The 26,073-nt window shown below is 39.4% G+C and overlaps 2 protein-coding genes across 10 annotated transcripts in view; one reads left to right on the plus strand and one right to left on the minus strand.

Moving 5' to 3' along the window:
• The window catches only part of LOC132151994 (high affinity immunoglobulin gamma Fc receptor I-like), a 98,519-nt gene extending 74,601 nt beyond the window's left edge, over positions 1-23,918 (plus strand). The window contains exons 6-9 of one of the 4 annotated variants that reach the window (XM_059560609.1): positions 19,219-19,497; positions 23,120-23,362; positions 23,457-23,570; positions 23,726-23,918. In XM_059560609.1, coding sequence (XP_059416592.1) covers positions 19,219-19,497; positions 23,120-23,362; positions 23,457-23,570; positions 23,726-23,739 — 650 coding nt within the window. In that variant the 3' untranslated portion in view covers positions 23,740-23,918. Of the gene's footprint in view, positions 1-19,218; positions 19,498-23,119; positions 23,363-23,456 lie in introns of all 4 variants that reach the window. The other 3 variants (XM_059560599.1, XM_059560626.1, XM_059560619.1) reach the window with 3 other exon arrangements.
• LOC132151902 (Fc receptor-like protein 5) overlaps positions 1-26,073 on the minus strand; it is a 628,771-nt gene that overhangs the window by 372,852 nt on the left and 229,846 nt on the right. The gene's annotated exons all lie outside the window — the stretch shown is intronic.

Genomic DNA, 26,073 nt, shown 5'->3' on the forward strand with positions numbered 1-26,073 from the left:
ACATTGGTCCTGAAGAGCTGCAGCCCTGCAGAGTTCAGCTCCAAACCTAATTAAAACTCACCTGCCTGTAGCTTTCTAATAACCCTTCAGACCGTGATTAGCTTGTTCAGGTGTGTTTGATTAGGGTTGAAGCAAAACTCTGCAGGGCTGCGGCTCTCAACTGAAATTCACCACCCCTGCACTATACCATTCAAAAATAGAGTCAGTATAATTTTTTTTGTTTTTGGAGAATAAATTATAGAAATGTTCGTAATTTTGTTCAGCAAGGATGCTCTAAATTGATCAAAAGTGATAATAAAGATATTATTAATGTTACAAAATATTTTTATTTCAGGTAAATGCTGTTCTTCTGAAATTTCTATTCATCAAACAAACCAAAGCAAATCAGAATATCAGAATGATTTCTGAAGGATTGTGCGACTGGAGTAATGATGTTAAAACATTTCAAATTGTACTGATTTGCTTTACTTTGGATCCAATAAATGCATGCTTGGTGAACAGAAGAGACTTCTCTCAAAACATTAACAAGCTTACTGTTCAAAAACTTTTGACCAGTAGTGAACAGGCAACTTAAACTTTTCTCTAATTTCTAGCTTTTAATTGGCTTAGAAATAATCAATAATGATGATTTGTTAATGTTTATATACTACAAACACGTTTTTAATCACATAATAAGGCAGAATGCTCTACCAATTGAGCTATAGGAACACTATTAACAGACAAGTTATAACAGAATAACAGTTATACAAGAATAACAGACAAGGAATAATTCTGCCTGAATACTTGGCTGAAGCTGGCACACTCCAAAGTTTACTAGATAACAGGTGAGCCAGGGGATCAGCTCACTTACTGTAACCTTGACAACTGGTGGCAATGCAAAATTGTTTGTCTGAGTTTATGTGTATGAATGTGTATATGTGGGTTATTGTATATAGGTGGGTTAATTTAGTTGTTTTTTGTAAATTGTTTTGCTCCAATATAGAATCTAATAGTATGAAGCCAAAGAAATATGATCTCTAACATGTTACACAAAGAAAGGTCTTAAACTTGCCCATATTAATATATGCAGTCTTAGAAATAAAGTGAGTGATTTAACAGAAATATTACAAACAAATAATGTGCATGTATTGGCAGTATCTGAAACTCATGTAGACTCTACATTCGATGATGCAACTTTAATGATTGATGGATATAGCATTTTTAGGAATGATTGGAATACATATGGAGGAGGAGTTGCTATCTATATTCAACATCATATACCTGTCCAAATGATGCCAGATTTAATGTATTCTGGTATTGAAATAATTTGGTTAACAGTTAGTCTGAAACATCTTAAGCCATTACTCATAGGATGTTGTTATAGACCTCCTAATGCTAATAGTGAATATTTAGACAAAATATGTGATATGTTAGATCATGCTAATAGTATGAATCTGGAAACTTACTTAATGGGTGACTTCAACATAGATTGGAATTCTTCTGACTGTCCTAAGAAAATCAAATTAATGAGCACAGCAATAGCATGTGGATTATCACAGGTAGAAAACCATGCACCAATAAAAAAGTTTACTGTTCGAAATGTCAACACTCCGTGGTTGGATCAAGAATTAAAAGATCTTATGAAAGAGAGAGATTTAGCTAAACAAGCAGCAATTATATCCAAATTAAAATCGGACTGGCCAAGTATATTGTAAACTTAGAAATTTTGTAACTAAGGTAAATAAGAAGAAAAAGAAATTGTACTATACTAAGACAATTGTAGAAATAAAACATGATAGTAAACAATTATGGAATACACTAAATAATATATTAAGAGGAAATAATAAATCAACTCCATCTTATTTAGAATATGAGGGTGAATTTTTTACGAAACCAAGTGATATAGCGAATCATCTTAATGATTATTTCATAAATAAAATAAATAAACTTAAAAATACTACACAGCCATACAAGACTGATTTATCAAATATATTGATAAATAAAATGATGGAAGGTAAAAAAATTGTGTCAGTGGTTCTAAAGTGGAACTACTTCTGATGAATTGTAAAAACAAACCACCTGGCGTTGATTTCCTTGAACTGAAGTTGCTGAAGCCAATAGTCTCAATCATTGCTACTATTATTGCTCATATAATTAATTTGAGTTTAATTGAGAATATATGAAGAGTTCAGATGCATAAGCCTCTAAGTGCCATCTGAAATTTTCATCTAAAATTAGGATTTTTATCAGGCTCCTATATTTATGTTCAGTTATTTCATTTTAATAGCCTGGAAAAGGACCTACACATTGCAATTAAAGTAAAATGACTCAACCTAAGCATAGGAGCTTAATAAAAATCCTAATTTTAGATGAAAATTTCAGATGGCACTTAGAGGCTTTTGCATCTGAACTCTTCATATGTCTACAAGCATGCAAAATATGTAAAGTTGTGCCAATACCGAAAAATAAGAAAAATAAGTTTATTACCAGTTCTCGGTAAAATAATGGAAAGAATTGTTTATGAACAGATTCAGTCTTATTTTATGAATAATGATTTAATCACAACATTTCAGCATGCATATAGAGGAAAACACTCAACAGCCAACAAGGATATGGTACAAGGATATGGAGGAGAGGAAAATAATAGGTGTTGTAATGCTTGATTTCACTGCAGCATTTGATATAATTGACCACGACTTACTGTTAAAAAAACTGGAATATTATGGTTTTTCACGAACCACATTATTATGGATGGAAAGTTATTTGTCAGACAGAAGACAGTTAGTTTACTTTAATGGAAGCTTTTCAAAGGTAAGGGTCGTGGAACAGGGCGTGCCTCAGGGAAGTTGTCTTGGGCCGCTCCTCTACACAATCTTTACCAATGATCTTCCAACTGTTTTAGATAAAGCAAGCATTTCAATGTTTGCTGATGATTCCACTGTATATTTAGCAGGAACTGATATTGGTGATTTAAATGTAAAACTACAAAGAGAACTACAGTTAGTGGTGAACTGGATAAGGAATAACAAATTGATTCTCAATGTATCTAAAACTACCTGTTTTGTGGTTGGAACTCCTTTTTCTTTACTTGCCAAACCAAAGCTTGAACTTAGCATAGAGCAAAATTCAGTTGAGCAAAAAGAAGAGGCTAAACTATTGGGAGTGATGATTGATAGTAGATTGTGTTGGGACAAACATGTTCAGAAACTATTAACTAAAATGGGCAACACCTTGGCTGTTATTAAAAGATGTGCAAAATATTTTACACCACAGATTGTTAAACAAGATTGTTAAATCCAGAATAAAGCTGCACGTCTGGCTCTCTCATGTGGGTTTAGATCAAATGTTGACAAAATGCATGAAAGCCTCTCATGGTTTAAAGTAAAAAATAGATTGGGGTATTCACATTATTTTTATATAATGTTATAACAAACAAAACACCTTTTACTTTATATGAAAAACTATCCTTTAGTACAGATACACATTATTATCCAACGAGGCATGCAGTAGGAGGTAGTTTTATTTTACCAATAGTAAAAACCAAATCAATTCAACGTTCAGTAAGGTATAGAGCAATGTGTGAATGGAACTCTCTCCCAAATACTATTAAACAACAAAACACTTTGTATGGTTTCAAAAAATCACTTAAGAAATATTACCTTCAAAGAAACATATATAGTTAATATTAATTAATTTAAGGATATACTGTTATAGGGTTCTTAGTTACATTATTTTTGATATCGATCTATTCGGAGAGGCGCAATTTTTCGTTTTGTTTTTTGTTTTGTTTTATTGTTTAATTGTTATTTTGAGATCAATGGTATTAAATGTATAATATGTATTTTCAATGTAGTGTACTTATGGTGTGTCATAAATTGTATTGTCACATGGTAGATTATAGGACCCCAGGAAGAATAGCTTTTAGCTTATGCTGAAGCTAATGGGGATCCAAATAAAACAAACAAACAAAGCGCAATATTATACAGAGACCGCTAAAGTTATGAGTGTGAAGTGAATCAATGTAAACTTTATGAATCAAAAGAGTGCAAATCAAACACAGCATTGCTGTTGTCTCTCCGTGCATCTCTCAGAAATCAGAGCTTGGCAAGAATAATATCACCTATAATAATATATCATACACGTTCTATTGTATATATTTAAAAGGCAATGCTTTAAACCTTAGGTCACGATATGATACGAATGAATAGATTAAGCACAGCGCGCTCATCAATCAAACAGCCGCGTTGCGCGTCTCAGTCTCTCAAAAACCAGTTCTCTCAAGAGAGCAGGCTTATAATCAACTTAGATATGGATACATTTTCTATTTAGTACGGAGCCCGGGACGTCACCTGTAGGAGAAAAAATATCAACCCGTGGCGAATTAATATTTCGTCTTTATTTGCTGGTGCAACCAAAATATAATCGGCAGAGGCAAGCCTCCGCTTCACCTACTCAGCATCTATTTTCGCTCTTCTCACACTAATCGAAACACATCACATGACCGCTCATTTACCTCGCTGGAGCAAGCCCGAGCCCATGTAAAATTATATGAATTAAGATCTTCAACTCTACTCTGTTCCCCTTTCGGGCTTGAACTGATGGTAAAACTAAGGACATTATTAACTTTATTTAGTCTTTACATTTATTTTGAAAGATGAAGCTCGCATTATGAAAGGGGCGATATATTTCTGACAAATGCTTGTGGTGTTCGACAAGGTGCTGAAAGCATTCTTTAGAAATGTTGGCCCATATTGATAGGATAGCATCTTGCAGTTGATGGAGATTTGTGGGATGCACATCGAGGGCAAGAAGCTCCCGTTTCACCACATCCCAAAGATGCTCTATTGGGTTGAGTTCTGGTGACTGTAGGGGCCATTTTAGTACAGTGAACTCATTGTCATGTTCAAGAATCCAATTTGAAATGATTCGAGCTTTGTGACATGGTGCATTATCCTGCTGGAAGTAGCCATCAGAGGATGGGTACATGGTGGCCATAAAGGGATGGACATGGTCAGAAACAATGCTCAGGTAGGCCGTGGCATTTAAATGATACCCAAATGGCACTAAGGGGCCTCAAGGGTGTCAAGAAAACATCCCCACACCATTACACCACCACCATCAGCCTGCACAGTGGTAACAAGGCATGATGGATCCATGTTCTTATTCCGTTACCCCAAATTCTGACTCTACCATCTGAATGTGTCAACATAAATCAAGACTCATCAGACCAGGCAACATTTTTCCAGTCTTCAACTGTCCAATTTTGGTGAGCTTGTGCAAATTGTAGCCTCTTTTTCCTATTTGTAGTGGAGATGAGTGGTACCCGGTGGGGTCTTCTGCTGTTGTAGCCCATCCGCTTCAAGGTTGTGCGTGTTGTGGCTTCACAAATGCTTTGCTGCATATCTCGGTTGTAACGAGTGGTTATTTAAGTCAAAGTTGCTCTTCGATCAGCTTGAATCAGTCAGCCCATTCTCCTCTGACCTCTAGCATCAACAAGGCATTTTCGCCCACAGGACTGCCGCATACTGGATGTTTTTCCCTTTTCACACCATTCTTTGTAAACCCTAGAAATGGTTGTGCGTGAAAATCCCAGTAACTGAGCAGATTGTGAAATACTCAGACCGGCCCGTCTGGCCACGCTCAAAATTACTTAAATCACCTTTCTTTCCCATTCTGACATTCAGTTTGGAGTTCAGGAGATTGTCTTGACCAGGACCACATCCCTAAATGCATTGAAGCAACTGCCATGTGATTGGATGATTAGATAATTGCATTAATGATAAATTGAACAGGTGCTCCTAATAATCATTTAGGTGAGTATATATATATATATATATATATATATATATATATATATTTATACACAGTACATATATACAGTACAAACCAAAAGTTTGGACACACCTTCTCATTCAAAGAGTTTGTTTTGCAGTTATTGTCCATGTTGTCTAATAAATATTGAGATACCTTTGCTATTAGTCAGATGTTTTAATGTTTATCTGGAAACATTTCCACTGTTAGTATATTATATATTTCATTCAACTTTTTTATTCTGTGCAATTGTCTCTTTTTTTTTTTTTGATGAAATTATAAAATAACATAAAATAGACAAATGATCATCTCAGTGTTTAATGAGTGTTTAATTTAATGAGTTTTTCTCTTTGTGTTTTAGTGCTGATTTCCAACATCTACTCTGGACAAACTGAAGGTGAGTACATTTTTTTTCATGTACAGGTGCGTCTCAATAAATGAGAATGTCGTGGAAAAGTTCTTTTATTCCAGTAATTCAAGTCAAACTGTTTGAATTAAATAAATTCAATGCACACAGACTGAAGTCTTTGGTTCTTTTAATTGTGATGATTTTGGCTCACATTTAACAAAAACCCACCAATTCACTCTCAACAAATTAGAATATGGTGACATGACAATCAGCTAATCATCTGAAAACACCAGCAAAGGTTTCCTGAGCCTTCAAAATGATCTCTCAGTTTGGTTCATAAGACACTGAATCAGTGATTATAACAGCTTTAGACAACAACACTTCAGTGTAACCTGATTTAACATGTGTTTTAAAATCAAGTACTGTAACTGATCATGTAGTAAAAATATTTTCATTTGTGAATTGTTGTTGTACAGAAAGACCAAAAGCCAAAGTGAGCATTAAACCTGGTCAACATGTATTCAGAGGAGAGACAGTCACTCTCAGATGTGACATTGATGGTGAAATAGTCTCTAGCTGGAAGTACAGCTGGTATAAAGACGGTTCAGACAGTGTTTTCAGTGAACTACAGGAACACACATTCAGTTCTGTTACTGAGTCTGACGCAGGTAAATACTCCTGTTATGGAGCAGAGAGAGGAGGATCACGAACATCAAACATCAGTGATGAAGTTACATTGACAGTATCAAGTGAGTTTAATCATCTCTTCATAAACACACACACACACACACACACACAAACAGAAGTTTAACGTCATTAATGTGTGATTTCTGTATTTCAGATAGACCCAAGGCAGTTTTAAGTGTTTCTCCTCAGAAGTGGTTGACTGAAGGAGATCCGGTGACTCTGATCTGTGAGGTTAAAGGCTCCTCTACAGGCTGGACATTCATCTGGTACAATGTAACTGCTTCATCAGGTAAGATATAGGGCCCTATAATACACCCGCAAGTGTGTTTGCTAGTTTCAGTCCGACGCCGTTCGCATTTTCCCATCCAGCGCCACGTCGTTTAATTAGCAAATGCATTTGCACTCATTTTTGCGGACATGGGCGTGCTGGTCTAAAAAAGAGGTGTGTTCAGGTGCATTGCTGGCGCAATGCTATTTTAACGAGCTGAAAATAGACTGCACCATAGACCAACTCAAACCTGGTCTAAAGTCTGGCGCAATGTTTTTTCTTTGTTATTTAAAGAGCGTACACGCTGCTTATTAAACACAGGGAAGAACAATCATATGGTACACTGGATTTAAAGGATTGCAATGCATAAGATTATTTTGTAGGCTAATTAAATGTAAATATATTTAAATATATTTGCTCCCACATGAGCAGCTCCGTTTCATCTTGGAGACTCATTCTCTCTTTGCGGTTGCCAAATTCCGCCGTGTAAATAGCAAATCCATCATGGCATGAGCGCAACTGGCTCTTAAAGGGAATGGAAGATGAGACTCTGATTGGTTTATTGCACTTTACGCCCAAAAAACACCCATTACTCATTAAGAGAATAGGGACAACCTGTTTAGACCATGCGCCTGGGCGCGCCAACTGTTTTTTTGTCGTTAAATAGAAAAGTGGATTTGGACACGCCCTGAGTGCACCTGCACCGTGCGCTTGTAATGGTCACTTTTATATTAATCTGAAAAGACGAGAACTGCGCATGTGCGTAGAGGGTGGCTGAGGGAGAACTGATAGGTGGGGAGAGGAGTTACCCGCTCTACCGATCTCTGAGTTTAATATTTTCTTTTGTGACCGGAGTTAGATGTTTGTATACTTCTTTTCTTTTCCTCACTCGACTCCCCATGCATGCGGACGAGTGTGTGATGTTACTTTCATTAAACACTGGAAAGATACGACATCATCCCTCGTGCATTTTCTTTAATTTGCTGACACCTATTTGGGTTTTCTCCTTCTCTCCGAACAACATCTCAACTTCACGTTACAAAGTGGCACCTGAACATCTTGTCTCTGGCCCTCGGGTCAGACTTTTGGACTAGTCGATGGAGGATATTATCTTTTGTTGCGGACCTATGGACATTTTATTTATTCAGTTTTTTTGGCCCATGCCAAAGCTTTGAGAAGCACGCGGTTGGACACGTGAGATTCATTCTGGTACGTGCGATGATTTGTTTAGATTCGTGAAAGGAGTCATTGGTTCACGAGCGGTTCATTAATTCCGTTCGAGAGTTTCAGCTGAAGAAAGAAAAAGTGTTCTGGTTTGGACAGTAGACTGTTATAGTTTTGGACACAGAGCATGGGACAATGACTGTATGTCTTGGCTCGCCGTTGAGCAGTTGACTGATTCATCAGAACCCCACTGGGATTCGAACTGAAATTCCATATTCACAGCTTCCTCAGAACTGTTCAACAGGTTGCCAGGGAAATCCACATAATTATGTGATATTTTGTAATTCCTTTGTGAAACAAAAAGAAGGAAAAAAAAGTGGGAAAATTTTTTGCTATACGGTTGAAAAGATTTTTCTGACATATGACATATATCTGACATGAGACTCATAAACTGGGTTGGTATTTCTACGCTTAATTATTACCATTATTATTTATTTATTTATTTATTTATTTATTTTTATTTTTTTTTACCTCTGTGTTGATGTCCTGAATTGAAAGAGTGAAGATATGATTAAGACCATTTTACTTACATCATTGTTGTCATAATGTGTGAGTGGGGACTATTATTAACTTTTGTTGAAAACTAAATAATTTACGTTTTTCTGAAAGTTTCTGAATAACATAGATTTTTTTTTTGTTTATATTGAAAATAATGGCTCGATATGTGGATGGTTTGACAGATATGACTGAGTTGACTTTACCTTTCGAGTCTGAACCTAGGAGGAGAGCCCCAAAGCTGACTATCTGCCTGGAGACACAGGTTGAGTTGCTAAGGTCTGAAGTGGAAATGCTGCGAAAATGCCTAAGGAGTTCCTTAATCTGCAGAGAGGTATGATTGACGATTACAATAAAAACATGTACTCAACCACTTCAAACCCGTTACCTGCACGTAATGATCCAATTGCCTTTTCTACACCATATGCCCAGGCCCAACTTGTTCATGTCAGACCAAAATTTGCGGTGATGGCCACTGATTGAAACAGAGCACATTAAAATACAACAAAACCCTCTCACACTTCTTCACTGTTTAATAGTATGGCTACAGCATTAGTGTCAGTCTTGAATCAGTCAAAACTTGACGCCCCCTGTGTTCAAGTATGTGGAAGTATACAGAACCTCTTTGGGGCTGAGTGATGCCCAGATCTTTCTAGAATTACCTCGCTTCCTAGAGAAAGAGCCCAGACAATGGTTTTCAGTCTTGAGCGAACACATAACTGCCTGGTCGCAATTCCATGCTCTCTTTAAAAGTGTGTTTCTTCCATCAGACAATCAGGAGTGCATCTTGAGAGGCATCCTTGACGGTGTTCAAGTGCCTGATGAGCCTTTTCCAACATTTGTAGCGCATCTATTGAGTGAATTCAAAAAGCTGAAGTCTCCCCCAACAGAACAAGATCAAATTGAACAAATTTCTAAGCATGTGTTGGAGCGATACAGAGTTGCGATTTATGGTATGGAGATAACGCCAGTCATTGACCTCCTGATTCGGGCACATGAGCTCCATTCTGTTCTTGGGCCATACAGCCATAATGAGCCCCCGCTACCAATGAAAACACTACCACGTGAACTTTACTGCTTTAAATGCTCTAAACCTGGTTTCACATCTCGAAATTGTCAGAACTGTAACTTTGTACCACAAGTAGATTTTTGGGGGTGCTACAATGCAGAACTTATGAACACTAAATGGAATGGCAGATATAATCAGAGTAGCGAGAACAAAGGCACCATCAGAGGTGAGCAGGGAAGTAAATCTGACCAATGGAAGGGAAACTTCAGGGGAGGGAGGACATTTCACAGGGGCAATCCTCCCTCCAGAAGGTAAATAGGCCCCAACATTCCCCAGTGTCCACACTTGAGCCACTCATCTTGGACCATGTAGAAGACCCGGCCTCTTCTTCATTCTGGAACACCCCATTCATTGTCAAAGAAAACCTCTGCAACAGAGCAGTTGATGCAGCCCTTGATACAGACGTTTACATTTCCACAGTGGGGACTAATATTATTTGGCATGTGATTATATGGCATTCCAGGTAGCAGTGACAAAGTGCATCCTTGGTTGCCCCCCCCTCCATTCAATTAGCTAATAAAGCAACTTGCATCCCAGTCAGCATCATTTGGCTGAATATTGGATTCCATGGAAAACGTTTTTACCATAGATTTGTTATCGTCCCTGACCTCGCTTCACCCCTTATCTTAGGAATGGATTTCATGCAAAGAGCTGCAGTCAACATTCACATTCCATCCAGGACAGTAACTTTAGAGGAACTGTTGTGCTGGAACCATGTGAACTAGCGAGTGAATGGATGGAGACTACAGTAGTAGGGCGCATGATCTTCATGGGTGTCCAAAAATCTTATTTGATGAGGAAAGTCGAGGAGGCATGCTTCAGACAGGGACAAAAAGCTCAGTTCCTTGCCCTGGTGGAAGATTTTTGGGGCATGTTTGATGATCACTTGGGAAATACAATGGCAGAGCACATAATTGCTACAGGTAGTGCGAAGCCTGTCAGTTTACCACCCTACCGTACTTCACCAGAGAAGAAGAGGATAATTCATCAAGCCCATGGGCTGCACCGGTCATAATCGTAAAGAAACTCTGTGGAGAACCCAGGTTATGTGTGGATTACAGGGGTCTAAATCAACTCACACTGAAGGATTCATATCCTCTACCCTGGGTGGATGATTCATTGGACTTTCTGTCCTGTGGGAAATCTATTACAGGGGTATTGGCAGGTGTCCGTAAAGGGAAAGTCTAGACCGAAAACTGCTTTTATATCTCACTGTGGCCTATTTCAGTTCAAAGTCCTTCCCTTCGGGCTCAGCAATGCCCCTGCTACTTTTCAAAGGGTCATGAACACTGTCCTCACTGGCCTAACTTATAAATGCTGTGCGGTGTACTTGGACGACATTTTAATAGCTTCTCTGACCTTTGAATAACACCTTGAGGATCTTCTGGAGGTTCTGTCAAGACTGCAGACGGCAGGTCTCTCTCTGAAGCTGAGCAAATATCAGTTCTGTTTAAGTGAGCTCATATGTCTTGGTTACTGTGTCACACCTGAGGGTATATCACCAAACCCTGAAAAAGTAAAGGCGATGACGGACTTCAGAACACCAAAAGACGCAAAGGATGTCAGAGGATTCCTTGGCCTTACAGGCTATTATTGGCACTTCGTCCCTGTCTATGCGAGTAAAGCAGAACCACTTTTCCGTCTCACCCGGAAGGAAACACCGTTCTGTCTCACGTCAGCGCCAATCTTATGTTTTCCAAATTTCACACAGCCATTCTATGTTTACACGGACGTTTGTGACCTGGGTCTGGGTGAAGCTTTAATGCAAAAAGACAACTTTGGACGAGATGTTGTTGTGGCTTTTGCGAGCAGAACTCTACATAAGGCTGAGAAACCCTACTCAACGCCAGAAAATGAGTATTTAGGAGTGATTTGGGCTTTGGAGTGCTTTAGACCCTATGTAAAGGGCCTTCATGTGACAGTTTACACAGACCATAATAGCCTGAAATGGCTGATGAATCGCCCAAACCCTTCAGGACGTCTAGCAAGATGGTCCTTATGCTTGCAGGACTTAGATTTTAGTATTTTGCATAAGCCTGGTGTACAAAACAAGGTCCGAGACGCTTTGTCCCGCAACCCAATTCAATGTGAGGCTGCCCCAATGGACATTCTGCCAGATTATGCAATCATTGGTGGAATGGATCTCCTTAGTTTGTCCTCAGTCATGCTTTCGGACAAAGCACAGTTAAGGCAATTACAAGAAAAAACCCAGTGGTCGGTAATATTTTACGTGCCCTGAACAGTGCCGGACAAGAGGAGGTGGATGAAAAGTATGTCATTCAGGATGGGTTGTTGTATGTCAGAGACCCTAAAGTAACTTGTGGGTTGTATCCAATGAAACAGCTCAAATTCTACGCACCTACATCCATCAGGGGTACTTTGTTAAAATACTACAATGACTGCCCTACTGCTGGACACCTAGGAATTACCAAAACATTGTCCAGGCTTAGGATTAGATTCTTCTGGCCAAAAATGACGGAGGATGTGAAGAGATATGTTACCTCATGTTCCGTGTGTCAATTTACAAAGCCTATTCAAAAGAAACCAGCAGGCCTGATGGTCCCAATCAAACCACAAAAGCCCTGGGAATATACTGGAGTTGACTTTGTGGGCCCTCTCCCTCGGACGCAGAATGGAAATTAGTATATTCTTGTATTTGTCGACTACTTCTCTAAGTGGGTGGAGGTAATTGGAGTCAGAACGGCGACAGTGCAAGTGGCTGCAAGTAAGTTCCTGATCGAAATCATTGCCAGACATGGTGCAACAACTTACCTGATTTCAGATCGCAGTACGCCATTTGTGAGTAACCTATTTGAAGATGTGGTGGCTGCCCTGGGTACAGAACACAGGTTGACTACGGCGTATCACCCACAGACTAATGCTACTGAAAGAGTGAACCGTACCTTAAAAACTGCCATTCGTGCATACGTGGACGACCAATACATCTCGTGGGACAGATATATACCTCAGATATGTTTTGCTCTGTGTACTGCGCCACATGAGAGTACGGGCCTGTCACCATCAATGATGTTGTATGGACGTGAACTGGAAACTCCGCTTGATTTGGTTACACAGCCGAATGTGGAGGGAGTGGATGACCCAGATGTAACATACCCGTAGAATTTGAGAGCTTCCTTGCAAGACGCTCATGATCACACCAGAATAGCCCTAGATGAAGGCAATAAATGTAGGAAACGATACTATGACCTAAAATGGCGTTCTGTTTCTTATGTTGTGGATGATCTGGTTAAAGTGAAAACACACCCAAAGTCTAATGCATTGGTGAACTTTACAGCCAAGCTGGCTCCAGTATACTCTGGTCCATACAGGAACTCGAAAGTGCTGTCGGATGTTAACTACCTGCTGGAAAAGTTGATACTGGTGAGGATGTTGGTGTGTTTCACGTTGTGAACCTTCAGCCCTTTCACTCATGGAATAATGCTTTGCCCAGACAGGAACTCTCTGATAAGTGTGACAATGAACAATCGTCAGACGAAGGTGCCTCTATCCAAAACGGGCCTGGAGAATCTGATGATACTGCTTTAAGTGTTGCTGAAGACTGGTTGACCGAACTGCCCAATGACGTTTTCTCAGAGACCTTATCTGAAATGACACTTGACGGTGCTGTTTTTCCAGACACAGAGCACTCTGACATGAGCCGTGACTTTGCCACTCATGGACTTGACTCAAATTCCCCTTTTCAGGGTACTGACCATTATAACTTGAGACAGAGAAAAAACCCCAGAATTACTTCTGACTGGACAGCTAATAGGTGGACGAACCCATATCACACACGCAAGATTGAAGTTAAGCAAGGTGGGATAAAACAAGGGTTTTGGTTGTCACTTGTTGTTTGCTGACATATGTTAAGTTTGATGAACCTGCACACAGGTTTGTTTTATTGAACGTCAGTGCAATGTACAGTTTTGTGAGACTGTTATTGGATGTGCATTTTTTTCTTCCTCTTTTTTTCCCTTACCCTGAGAGTCAACTTTTCAACTGTGGCATGTATATATGGTTGTTAAGTGAAACAGTAATGCTCCCTGGTTGTGTACAGCCTTTATTTGTCAGGGGGGACTTTGTAACGGTCACTTTTATGGTAATATGAAAAGACGAGAACTGCGCATGTGCGTAGAAGGTGTCTGAGGTAGAACCAGACGTGAAGGAAGTCGACCGGAAGTTGAAGTCGGCCGCGTGCCGCCATCTTGTAGCAAAACTTCACTTGCGTTAGCATCCCATTGACTCCCATTCATTTTGCCGTCACTTTGACAGCGAATAACTTTACATCTGAGGCGTTTAAAGACTCCATTTGTCCATTATTTATTCCTAAAGATACACGACAATGTATAAAGGGCTCTATTACCTTCTATGTTACATTATGGCCTATTTGTAAAAATAGGCTAACGATTGCATCATAACCACTCGACTCTCTGTCGCACAGTAGAGAAATTACCGTACAGACAGGAGGAGAAGCTCGCAGGCAATCGGGGAGACGTCAAGAGAGAAGCCCATAGATACAAGCCCTGGCGTTACATTTTTTAAATACTATACAAAATAATTAATCAGAATACTTACTCCTGCTCACTCACACCAAAGAACTCCCCGCTCAAGCTCGCCGTCTCTGCAAGATTAACGATGGCAGTTTGCACGCACAGCTACTAGAAGATTTACATCTGTCAGACAGGTTGCTGAATTCAAGCTTAGTTTGAGTCTGCGCATCAGAAACGGAAGTGCTAAAAATCGCTTAAAATGGGATTCACTTGTCACTTGTCAATTGAGTTCCAATGGGGTCACTGTGTCCATTTATTTTACTGTCTATGGGTAGAACTGATAGGTGGGGAGAGGAGTTACCCGCTCTACCAATCTCTGAGTTTAATATTTTCTTTTGTGACCGGAGTTAGATGTTTTTAGTCTTCTTTTCTTTTCCTCACTAAACTCCACATGTATGTGTACGAGTGTGTGATGTTTAAGTACTTTTATTAAACACGGGAAAGAAACAACGTCATCCCTCGTGCATTTTCATTTATTTGCTAACGCCTATTTGGGTTTTCTCCTTCTCTCCGAGCAACATCTCAACTTCACGTTACATGCTTTAAACTGCGTTTAGATCATTAATATAGGGCCCAGAAGTGTGCTTCATGTGATAACATCTGAATGAACTGAACTGGTTTCATCAAAAAAAAAAAATAATAATAATGATAATATATATATATATACAGGTCCTTCTCAAAAAAATAGCATATTGTGATAAAAGTTCATTATTTTCCATAATGTAATGATAAAAATTAAACTTTCATATATTTTAGATTCATTGCACACCAACTGAAATATTTCAGGTCTTTTATTGTTTTAATACTGATGATTTTGGCATACAGCTCATGAAAACCCAAAATTCCTATCTCAAAAAATTTGCATATCATGAAAAGGTTCTCTAAACGAGCTATTAACCTAATCATCTGAATCAATTAATTAACTCTAAACACCTGCAAAAGATTCCTGAGGCTTTTAAAAACTCCCAGCCTGGTTCATTACTCAAAACCGCAATCATGGGTAAGACTGCCGACCTGACTGCTGTCCAGAAGGCCATCATTGACACCCTCAAGCGAGAGGGTAAGACACAGAAAGAAATTTCTGAACGAACAGGCTGTTCCCAGAGTGCTGTATCAAGGCACCTCAGTGGGAAGTCTGTGGGAAGGAAAAAGTGTGGCAAAAAACGCTGCACAACGAGAAGAGGTGACCGGATTCTGAGGAAGATTGTGGAGAAGGACCGATTCCAGACCTTGGGGGACCTGCGGAAGCAGTGGACTGAGTCTGGAGTAGAAACATCCAGAGCCACCATGCACAGGCGTGTGCAGGAAATGGGCTACAGAGAAGCAGCACTGGACTGTTGCTCAGTGGTCCAAAGTACTTTTTTCGGATAAAAGCAAATTTTGCATGTCATTCGAAAATCAAGTTGCCAGAGTCTGGAGGAAGACTGGAGAGAAGGAAATGCCAAAATGCCTGAAGTCCAGTGTCAAGTACCCACAGTCAGTGATGGTCTGGGGTGCCATGTCAGCTGCTGGTGTTGGTCCACTGTGTTTTATCAAGGGCAGGGTCAATGCAGCTAGCTATCAGGAGATTTTGGAGCACTTCATGCTTCCATCTGCTGAAAAGCTTTATGGAGATGAAGATTTCGTTTTTCAGCACGACCTGGCACCTGCTCACAGTGCCAAACCCCCTGGTAAATGGTTTACTGACCATGGTATTACTGTGCTCAATTGGCCTGCCAACTCTCCTGACCTGAACTCCATAGAGAATCTGTGGGATATTGTGAAGAGAAAGTTGAGAGACGCAAGACCCAACACTCTGGATGAGCTTAAGGCCAATATCGAAGCATCCTGGGCCTCCATAACACCTCAGCAGTGCCACAGGCTGATTGCCTCCATGCCACGCCGCATTGAAACAGTCATTTCTGCAAAAGGATTCCCCAACCAAGTATTGAGTGCATAACTGAACATAATTATTTGAAGGTTGACTTTTTTTGTATTAAAAACACTTTTCTTTTATTGGTCGGATAAAATATGCTAATTTTTTGAGATAGGAATTTTGGGTTTTCATGAGCTGTATGCCAAAATCATCAGTATTAAAACAATAAAAGACCTGAAATATTTCAGTTGGTGTGCAATGAATCTAAAATATATGAAAGTTTAATTTTTATCATTACATTATGGAAAATAATGAACTTTTATCACAATATGCTAATTTTTTGAGAAGGACCTGTATATACGATCGTGATCGGAGCAGCCCTAGTATATATATATATATATATATATAAATGGATATATATATATATAAATGGATATATATATATATATATATATATATATATATATATTAGGGGTGTTACGATACGCGTATTCGTATTGAACCGTTCGGTACGAGGCTTTCGGTTCGGTACGCGGTATGCATTATGGACAGAACGGTTCGTTGGACTAATTAATTATATTTGGAAAATAAAAAAAAAATTGTGAAATATAATGATATGCGTTCAACAAGGTAGCCCAATAACCCAAACGACGTAACAGGCAATGCCCTTGACACCCCCGAAGAAGAAAAAAACACCAACTTATATGTTTATGTTAGGCTACTCAGTCAGACGCTCGCTCACTCAGTAATACACGCTGAAGGCTCGTTGCAAAATGGTCAATGCGTTTAACAGACCAGAAATAGATGATCCTCCAATAACCAACAGGTCTGGTGTTTGGGTGCACTTTGGATTCCCTGTAAGCTATAATGGTGATGGCAAGAGAGTGGTGGATAAAAAAACAACAATGTCGCATCTAGGGTACACCAGCGGAAATACAAAAAAAAAAAACACCAGCGGGAATACTTGAAACATGTCAACTCATTTACACCGACATCACCTTAGTGTGTCAGTATCTGGGAAAAGACGAAAAAAAGGAGAAACATACACACAACAAACTATCCCCACAGCATATAGACAGACATTTCCAACGGATTCAAACAGGGCAAAAGACATCACCACGGCGATTGGTAAGGCTACATTTACGTTATAGCCGCGGATATGAGACCTTACTATTTACCATTGATTCTATCATCACCATTATAGCTTACAGGGAATCCAAAGTGCACCCAAACACCAGACCTGTTGGTTATTGGAGGATCTTCTATTTCTGGTCTGTTAAACGCATTAGCCATTTTGCAACGAGCCTTCAGCGCGTACTGAGTGAGCGAGCGCCTTTATGGGCCTTTCACACAGGACGCGGTATGCGCGGCGCTGCGCTATAAAACCCATTCATCTCAATGGCTTGCTCCGCGCAAGGAAGTTTTGTTGCTGCGTCGACCAAAGCGCAAGCGCAGCGGAGCGCATCATTTGCGTGCTTGCGCGCACGCCGCGGTCAAAGTTCAAAATAGTTCAACTTTTGCCGCTGCGCTCTGTGACGATTACCAGCGTGACCAATAGGATCCAAAACAAGCACGGAAATCAAAATGAATGAACGGCTAGTACAGTACTGTGTGTGTCAGAATTTCCTGAGCTGCACGATACTAGTTTGAGGTAGTATAGGGACATCGTCAGGAAAGCTGTGTCATGGAGACATATCTCCATTCAAGGAACAACAGACTATGATAGAGCTACCGCCAAAAGATTTTAAAACTCCGCCTACGCCATAGCGCAGCGCAGCGCAAATCGCGTTGTATCTGAAGGGCAACGCTGAACCCAGCGGCAAGCGCCACGCATACCGCGTCCTGTCTGAAAGGCCCATACTCTGTAGTGGAAAACGTAGGTTTTAAGAACATGCTTAATGTAATTGAGCCCAGTTACAATATTCCTTCACGAGCCCATTTCAGACAGACCGTAATTCCTGCTTTGTTCCAAAAAACATAAGCCCTATAGAGGACCAATTGAGTAAAAACACACTCAATATAAAGAGTTATAGAGTTCCATATAAAAAGTTACATCTTTGTATTTGTTCATAACTACTACAATAATATAACATTTAAATTTTTTTATAAGGAGCTGTTTTTGTTTTATACAGTATGCTGCTAAGAAAACACTATAGAAGATGGGTAAAGAATAGCTCCATCATTGTTCAATGTAAAAAAAAAAAAACATACTTTGTTAGTTAAAATAAATAAAACATTTTTTAAAAATCAAGGAAATTTATCTGCCAATTTTTTCTTTTTGCTGTATCTAAAACGTACCGAACCGTACCGAACCGAACCGTGACACCAGTGTATCGTATTGAACCGAACCGTGAATTTTGTGAACCGTTACACCCCTAATATATATATATATATATATATATATATATATATATATATATATATATATATAATAGAGATTAAAAATCAAACAATAAACTAGTCTGAGTACTGATTATACCAAAGGTAATTTTAACGTCTCATGTAAATATAACTCCTTATTTCTTGAGGTAACTCTACACTCTCACTTTATTCAGGCAACAGCATTCATAATCAGCTGCTCTCAGACAGCAACAGTGGAGCTGGAGGAAACTACACTGTCAGTTCTGCTGCTCTAAATCACACAGGAGTTTATGTGTGCAATGCAGGTGAGAGAAAAACCACCCTATTACACATGGAACAGCAACACACAACCACTATGGGTCACTGGTGAGTTCAGACTTAATCACCGAATGAAATGAGAGACTTCTGAAATTTTCCTTGATCTTTTAAGAGCATGATTTATTATGAAATTTGATTCTGTCATAATACAAGGTTACTACAAATATATTATTTTGTTTTGAAACAGTGTACATTGTGTAAAGTGTTAAATCAATAAAACTCTTGATTTCCAGACTGTAATCGTCTTCTCAGGTGTTTCTCCTCCAGTCTCTCTGATCATCAGTCCCAGCAGAACTCAACACTTCACATCTGTCTCTCTCTCTCTGAGCTGTGAGGAACAAAGTAACTCTGAAAGATGGAGAGTGAGAAGATACACATACAATGGGTGGCTGGAAGATTGTTCATCTCTGTGGGGATCACAGACAGGATCTACATGTAAAATCAACTCCAGCAGAACATCAGACACTGGAGTGTACTGGTGTCAGTCTGAATCTGGAGAGAACAGTCATCCTGTTAATATCACTGTACACCGTGAGTTTGTGTTTCTGTATCTGTATCTATATATATATATATATATATATATTAGTGGTGGGCATAATTTTTTTTTTATCTAGATTAATCTCACTGTAATCTTGGAATTAATCTACGTAGATTAAAATGGCTCATTTGAATTCTGCCGAAGGCATTCAGAATATGTGTGCTACCCAAATAAAATAATGACTAAAAGTAACGTTAAGTCTTTGAGAACCAAGTATAGGTCTCTGCAGGAAAGTAATGGGAGTTACCAGATCAGGGTGTTTTTACACCATGATACCTGATTGGTTGACGTCATAGTGACGTTAGGTTTAGGGGTGGGGTTGGGTTGGGTAAGGGGGATCATTTAGAGTGCATGATTTAGAAACACCCAGCAGTTTGAAAACACCCACAAGGTGACAAACACCCACTTTTGCACTGCAGAGAGCTAAGTCTCTTGAGAACTGGTTTCTCAAGACAGGTGGTGCATTAGACCAGGGGCTCATCACCTGTTTCCAAAATGCATCAAAAACTGCATGAGAAAGCTGTAAACAAATTCCACATTGCACAAGGTGCAAACAACCTTACGCTTGTTTCACACATTATCCGTCTGTGGTGCGTATGCGATGCATATTTTTTTTACGCACCCATGTTAACAGATTTCAGTGTTCATGCGGTTGGATCAGTACATTCCAGGAGCGTTGCGTCTGCAGCAGTGCAGCGATCGGTCACGTACCGAGTAGTGGACTGCAAATGTGTCCTGTGTGAAAGTATAATGAATATGAGTCCGTGCTGCTTCAGCACCACATACGTAACGCACACGGACTGCATATGCACTGCAGACGGATTATGTGTGAAACAGGCGTGCATCTTGTCGAGGTTTCCATTGGGAAGCTTCTTTAAAAAAAATACAAATAAATTCCCTGAAGCAAACCCGGTGGCATCTTAGCTGCATCCATGTTAGCAAGTCACGTTTGATGTGGTAATTTCACAGTAGGCATAGCTTACAGTACACACAGGTTTAAAGACTCGTTCTCGCCCCCTACAGATTCGGTTAGGTATATATCCGCGCTAAAATATCAAGGTGATATATGTATATGTATATGTATATGTATATGTATATATATATATATATATATATATATATATGTGTGTGTGTGTGTGTGTGTGTGTAATAATTTTTTATTTACATTTACAATGCAGTACACAAAGCAGATGATTAAACAAAATCAGGAAGCATCAGTCTGCACTACAGTACATACAAACAAACACTCAGTGGGCAAGAGATACCAAAAATGTAGTTCTCTTTCAGGGGAACTTTGAACTGTGTCTTCTAGGGGGCGCTATGGGGAACACCTCATTGTGACCCATGTCTGAAGCATAGATTGAAAAAACAGAGTTGGCCGTCGACAGCCTATGAGGCAATCTGCCTGTATTGTATGCGTTTTTCTATGAAAAAGCTCCGCTCTTGTATGTCTCTCTTTTGGAGGAAAGAGGGACAGCCATCTGCTTCCCACGGTTCAGGCCCCGCCGCTGCTGAGGCACGGAGGAGAATGAGCTCGTGGGGATCACAGGTGGATCTCGCTGAGGAGTTTAGAGAGGGACTTTCCCTTTCGCACTCTTCAGCGGCAGACGAGAGTGAACTTCAGGAGGAAGATGTGATGTCATTAACACTTTCTGATATTGAAGTTAGTGCTCTGCAGGGTTCTGCCCAGGAAGAGCAGAAGATGTCTGAGGTTGGCGAAGAGGCTGAGGCTGAGCCTTCTCAATCCTCCTGCCCTGGGTATGTAAATGCTGTTAGAGTTTATGGATCGCGCCACAGCAACATTGGACTTGCCTTGGAAGCGTGGCAGCAAAGTGTATTTGTCTGACCATAGCTCTCAAGCCCAGGTGAGCCTTCCATTCTTGCCTGATTTATATGCAGAAGTCGAAAAAGAATGGAAGAGGCCGTTTCATCTTGCATCCATCGGTTTCAGCATACGAGTTATGCCAACATCGAGGTGATGCACAAAGACGGCTATGAGAGGATGCCCCCTCTGTGGGGGAAACATTCTCTCTTAAATCTCCCTCTTTGCCATCTAAGCCCCTCCAGAATACATCTGGCTTAAATGGCAGAGCATACGCAGCAGCAGGTCAGGCTGTGGCTTCGTTGCACACGATTGGCAGTGCTTCAGGTTTATCAGGCTGATCTGCTGAAGGACCTGGATAAAGGCGAGGGCCTTTCAGCTGACCAGGTAGCTGAGCTGCGCCGCACCACAGACCTCTCTCTCCATGCAATCAAGCAGGCCGCCTCCACCATGGGTAGGTCTATGGCGGCCATGGTGGTAACGGAGAGAAATCTGTGGGTGAATCTGGCAAACATCGGGAAGAAAGAAAGGGGCTTTCTTCTCGATGCTCCGGTCTCACTTTCCGAACTTTTCGGTACCGCCGTCAACAAGTTCAGAGTGGCAAGGGCACACTCTGCTGCCTTTAAATCGTTCATACCATGAAGGTCCAGGTCCGAGCCCGAACAACATAGGGGTCCTGGCCCGTCTCGATCTGAGGATCAAAGATGGGCGTAGAAGGTTAGTGTCGCGGCTCACACTCCTCTCCTGCCTACGGGAAGGGGTAAGAGGAATCATGATTCACGCGGAGATAAGCAGGACCTGAGTGACGTGATCCAGACGAGGCAGTGTTCTCATCCAAATCAGAGTGATACCTAGGTAGCTACTCACTCATTTGGGTGTTTTTAAGTTTTATCCTCCCCTTCCTAATTCCCCTGTAACCACCAGCTCTCCACCTGATCCACCTGATCAAGGTTAGGTGGAAACTTAACTGTCTCCTATGCTCATAGCAACCACCTTACCTTAGCGGGGCTCCAATGCAGGAGGGTGGAGGTGAATATGTAACCCTTTCTTTATATACTTATGTGTATTAAATTGCTGGTTGTTATGTGTCTACTAATAAACTCTGTAAGTTTCCTTTCCAGTGCTCAGTTACGGCATTTATTAAAAATTTGTCAGCACCGGCCATCCGGTCTCATGCTCTGGTATGAGATCGCAGGCTTCTGCGGGGGAGCCACGCTGATCATCAGACCTGGCACAGCACTGCAGGGAATTTCATGGATATCCGGCCAGGTCACCCTGAGGGGCCTCCAGGCCACTTAGCTGTGTTGTCACATCCAGCGGGAAGTGGAGGAGGCAGTTACGGAAGTGTTCCTGTATATACTGCCTCAGGTGATGCTCCCTTCGCCAGAGGTTTGAGCTTGCCTCTCCCGTGCGGGTCAGCACCTCTGCAAAGCTTAGGAACCATTAAGTAAACACGCTAAAATACTAAGCCTCAGACGAAGAAGTGAATGACGTGTTCTTCTGGCGCTTATTTATAGTTGCGCCGGTAGTGACGCCAGAGGCTGTCGCCGGCCAACTCATTGGTGTTTTTTTAATGTTTGCTTCAGACACGGGTCATGACGAGGTGTTCCCCACTAGAACGCAGTGTCTCGTTCCCTACTCAGGGAACCATGCTTACATTCGTAACCTGAGATGTTTTGTAAGAAAATTTGAAATTTAAGAAAAATTACAATCTTTATTATTATTAAATATTTGTTACCATATAGTTGCAATATACTATTTACAATCAGCACACATTTCCTCTGTTTCTGTAGTTGATATGATTCTGGAGAGTCCTGTTCATCCTGTGATTGAAGGAGATTCTCTGACTCTACGTTGTTTATTTCAAAATTCAACCCTACCAATCCTCAGAGTTGATTTCTATAAAGATGGATCACTCATCCAGAGTCAAACTACAGAGATGATCATCTCTACTGTCTCAAAGTCACATGAGGGTTTCTACTACTGCAAACACCCAGAGAGAGGAGAGTCACCCAAGAGCTGGATCTCAGTCAGAGGTAAAAGTCAATGAACCTGTGAGCTGATTTATTACTTGATATGCTCTCATTCAGATATAGTGCTTGATAAAGTGTTTATGTGTTTCTTTTTCAGTTTCTCATTCAGAATCTCAGATCTCTGTCCTCCACACACTCAGTTCTGTACTGACAATTTGTCCATATCTGCTAGTGACAGTCATGCTGATCTTCAAGTGCTGCAGGATGAGAGGTATAACAGCTGAATGATTTATCACATGTCATTATAATCATATTTTACTGAGCAAATATTATTATTGTCATTAATGCTGTTTGGCTGAATGTGCATGTGGTCAAATTAACATTTGTGTTTGTGTGCATGCACCACTGTCCTCCTTTCATTTGCAGCTAATGGTTGTTAGATTCAACATGAACCAGAATTTTAAACCCTTGGACTTCTGAGTAAAACAGGATATTTAACAAGAAAACATGTAGAGCTAAACTTTATTTTACCCAACAGGAATTGTTTGGCATTACATTAATTTTCGTCTTTGTAATTGCAAAAAAAAAAATTGGCTGATTTATGTTGATGACACAATGACTCGAATGTTTAATGTTTTAATTTTGTTCTGCTTTAATATTGTAATAAAGTTAGATCTTTTACAGTATAAGTATTAGTGCATCTGTGTTATGTAGCCTCTGTGATGTTTGCCTGCTTTATAACCACATGAACATGTCATTTGTACACTGTAATAAAGAATTTGTTGAGTCAACTAAAAACATTATGTTACCCCGCTGCCTAAAATTTTTTTGTTATCTTGACAAAAAAATTATTGTTGAAACAACTTCAAATTAGAGTGGAATTAGTTCAGGTAACAAATTTCTTTAAATTGACTTGACTATTATTTTCTAGTCCAGTCAACTAAATCAAGTTGTGTCAACAAGGATTTTTGTTTTTTTTTACTTCGATACTTTGTATTGTAAAAAGCGCTATACAAATAAACTTAAATTGAATTGAATTCGATCAATAATCGTAAACAAATGTTACCCCACTGCCTTAAATTTTAAATAAAGATGACAAAACACTTTTTTTAATGTAATTTATTTAATGATAGAGACAACACTTTCATTCACATTTAAATTGAACAAGCAATTTGCTGTCAACACATTTTTTTTCTTAATCCAATTCTAACAATCTAATCTGTCACACCATTTTTACAATGATCAGAAAATATATCGGTGTAAAGAGGTTTTCCTTTTAAATAATAGTCTGTTGCACTGCATGTTCAGAGTAAAGCATGACTCTTAAAGGGTTGGTTAACCCAAAAACACATGCTTTATTCAAACTCATGGCATCGTAGGTGTGTATGACTTTCTTCTTTCAGACAAATCCAGTCGGATTATATTAAAAACTATTCTTGCTCTTCAAAGCTTTATAATGGCAATAGATGGGTGTTTTTTTCAACAGTCCAAAAATAGTCAAATAATGTGCATCAATTCATAATAAAAAGTACCTCACATGGCTCTGAGAGGTGAATAAGGGCCTCCTGTAGCGAATCCATGTGTTTTTGTAAGAAAAATATACATATTTAAAATGTTATTTAAAACATATTTAAACACTTTTCTCTCACTTTCGTGAGAGCCGTTCCGGGTGGATGACGTAGGGCATAGGAGTCATGCATGCATCCGATGTTTACTGACGAACACGGAAGAGCGGAGGAGAGACAACAATATGCCAATCACGAAGTAGAATCACAAAATTAGGCTTGCATATATGATAGTCAGTGGGACAGAAATGTTTTTTTTCACAATGTTTTAAACATGGACATTTTTCTTACAAAAAACGCATCGATTTACTACAGGAAGCCTTTATTCACCCCCCAGAGCCATGTGAGGCACGTTTTATTGATGGATGGGTGCATTTTATTTGACTATTTTTGGACTGCTGAGAAAAACACACACCTGTCTACTGCCATTTAATAACTTGGAAAAGCCAGGACAATTTTTAATTCACTCAGATTGGATTTGTCTGAAAAAAGAAAATCATATACACATAGGATGCCTTGAGAATGACTAAAACATGGCCTAATTTTAATTTTTTGGTCAACTAACCCTTTAAGCAAAGTTGCTAATGGCCAATATGCCAGCACTGAACATTTTTCAGCATTCAAAACAGTATTCAGCAAAATAATAAAGAATGGCGAAGTCCATAAACAGGGTTTCTGTTGGTTTTATGAAGATAAATTCTAAAAAAATTAATTATAAAAACCTTTTAAATACCAATTATAGAAAATTCAAGGTATAAAACTGAAGGGAAAATAATGTCAAATTATGTTCTCTAAATTTTGAAGCTGTTTGTCAATGCAAATATCTACATTTTCATAAAGGTTTCACCCAAAAAAAGAAAAAGAAAGAAAATTGTCATTTACTAAACCTCTAGTTGTTTTAAACCTGATTTAGTTTATTTCTATTGATTCCTAAACAAATAACTCTTATGAGACATTAGAAACACTCATCAGTAGAAGTGATTAATGAAATAACTTACTGGACTATAAAATATTACTTTCTGATGTTACTGTTATCTTGTATTTATGGCTCATGAGACTAGACACTGAGCTGTTGTTCATAAGAGAACCTGTAGTTTAAGAAGCATATGGTATATTATACAAATAAATGGTACATTACTACACAACTCTCTGCAATACTTAATTTTGACTGCTTAATAGTGCCATTCTGTGGTATAGAATATTTCCTAA

This window comes from Carassius carassius, chromosome 1 (assembly GCF_963082965.1).
Source record: "Carassius carassius chromosome 1, fCarCar2.1, whole genome shotgun sequence".
NCBI lineage: Eukaryota > Metazoa > Chordata > Actinopteri > Cypriniformes > Cyprinidae > Carassius > Carassius carassius.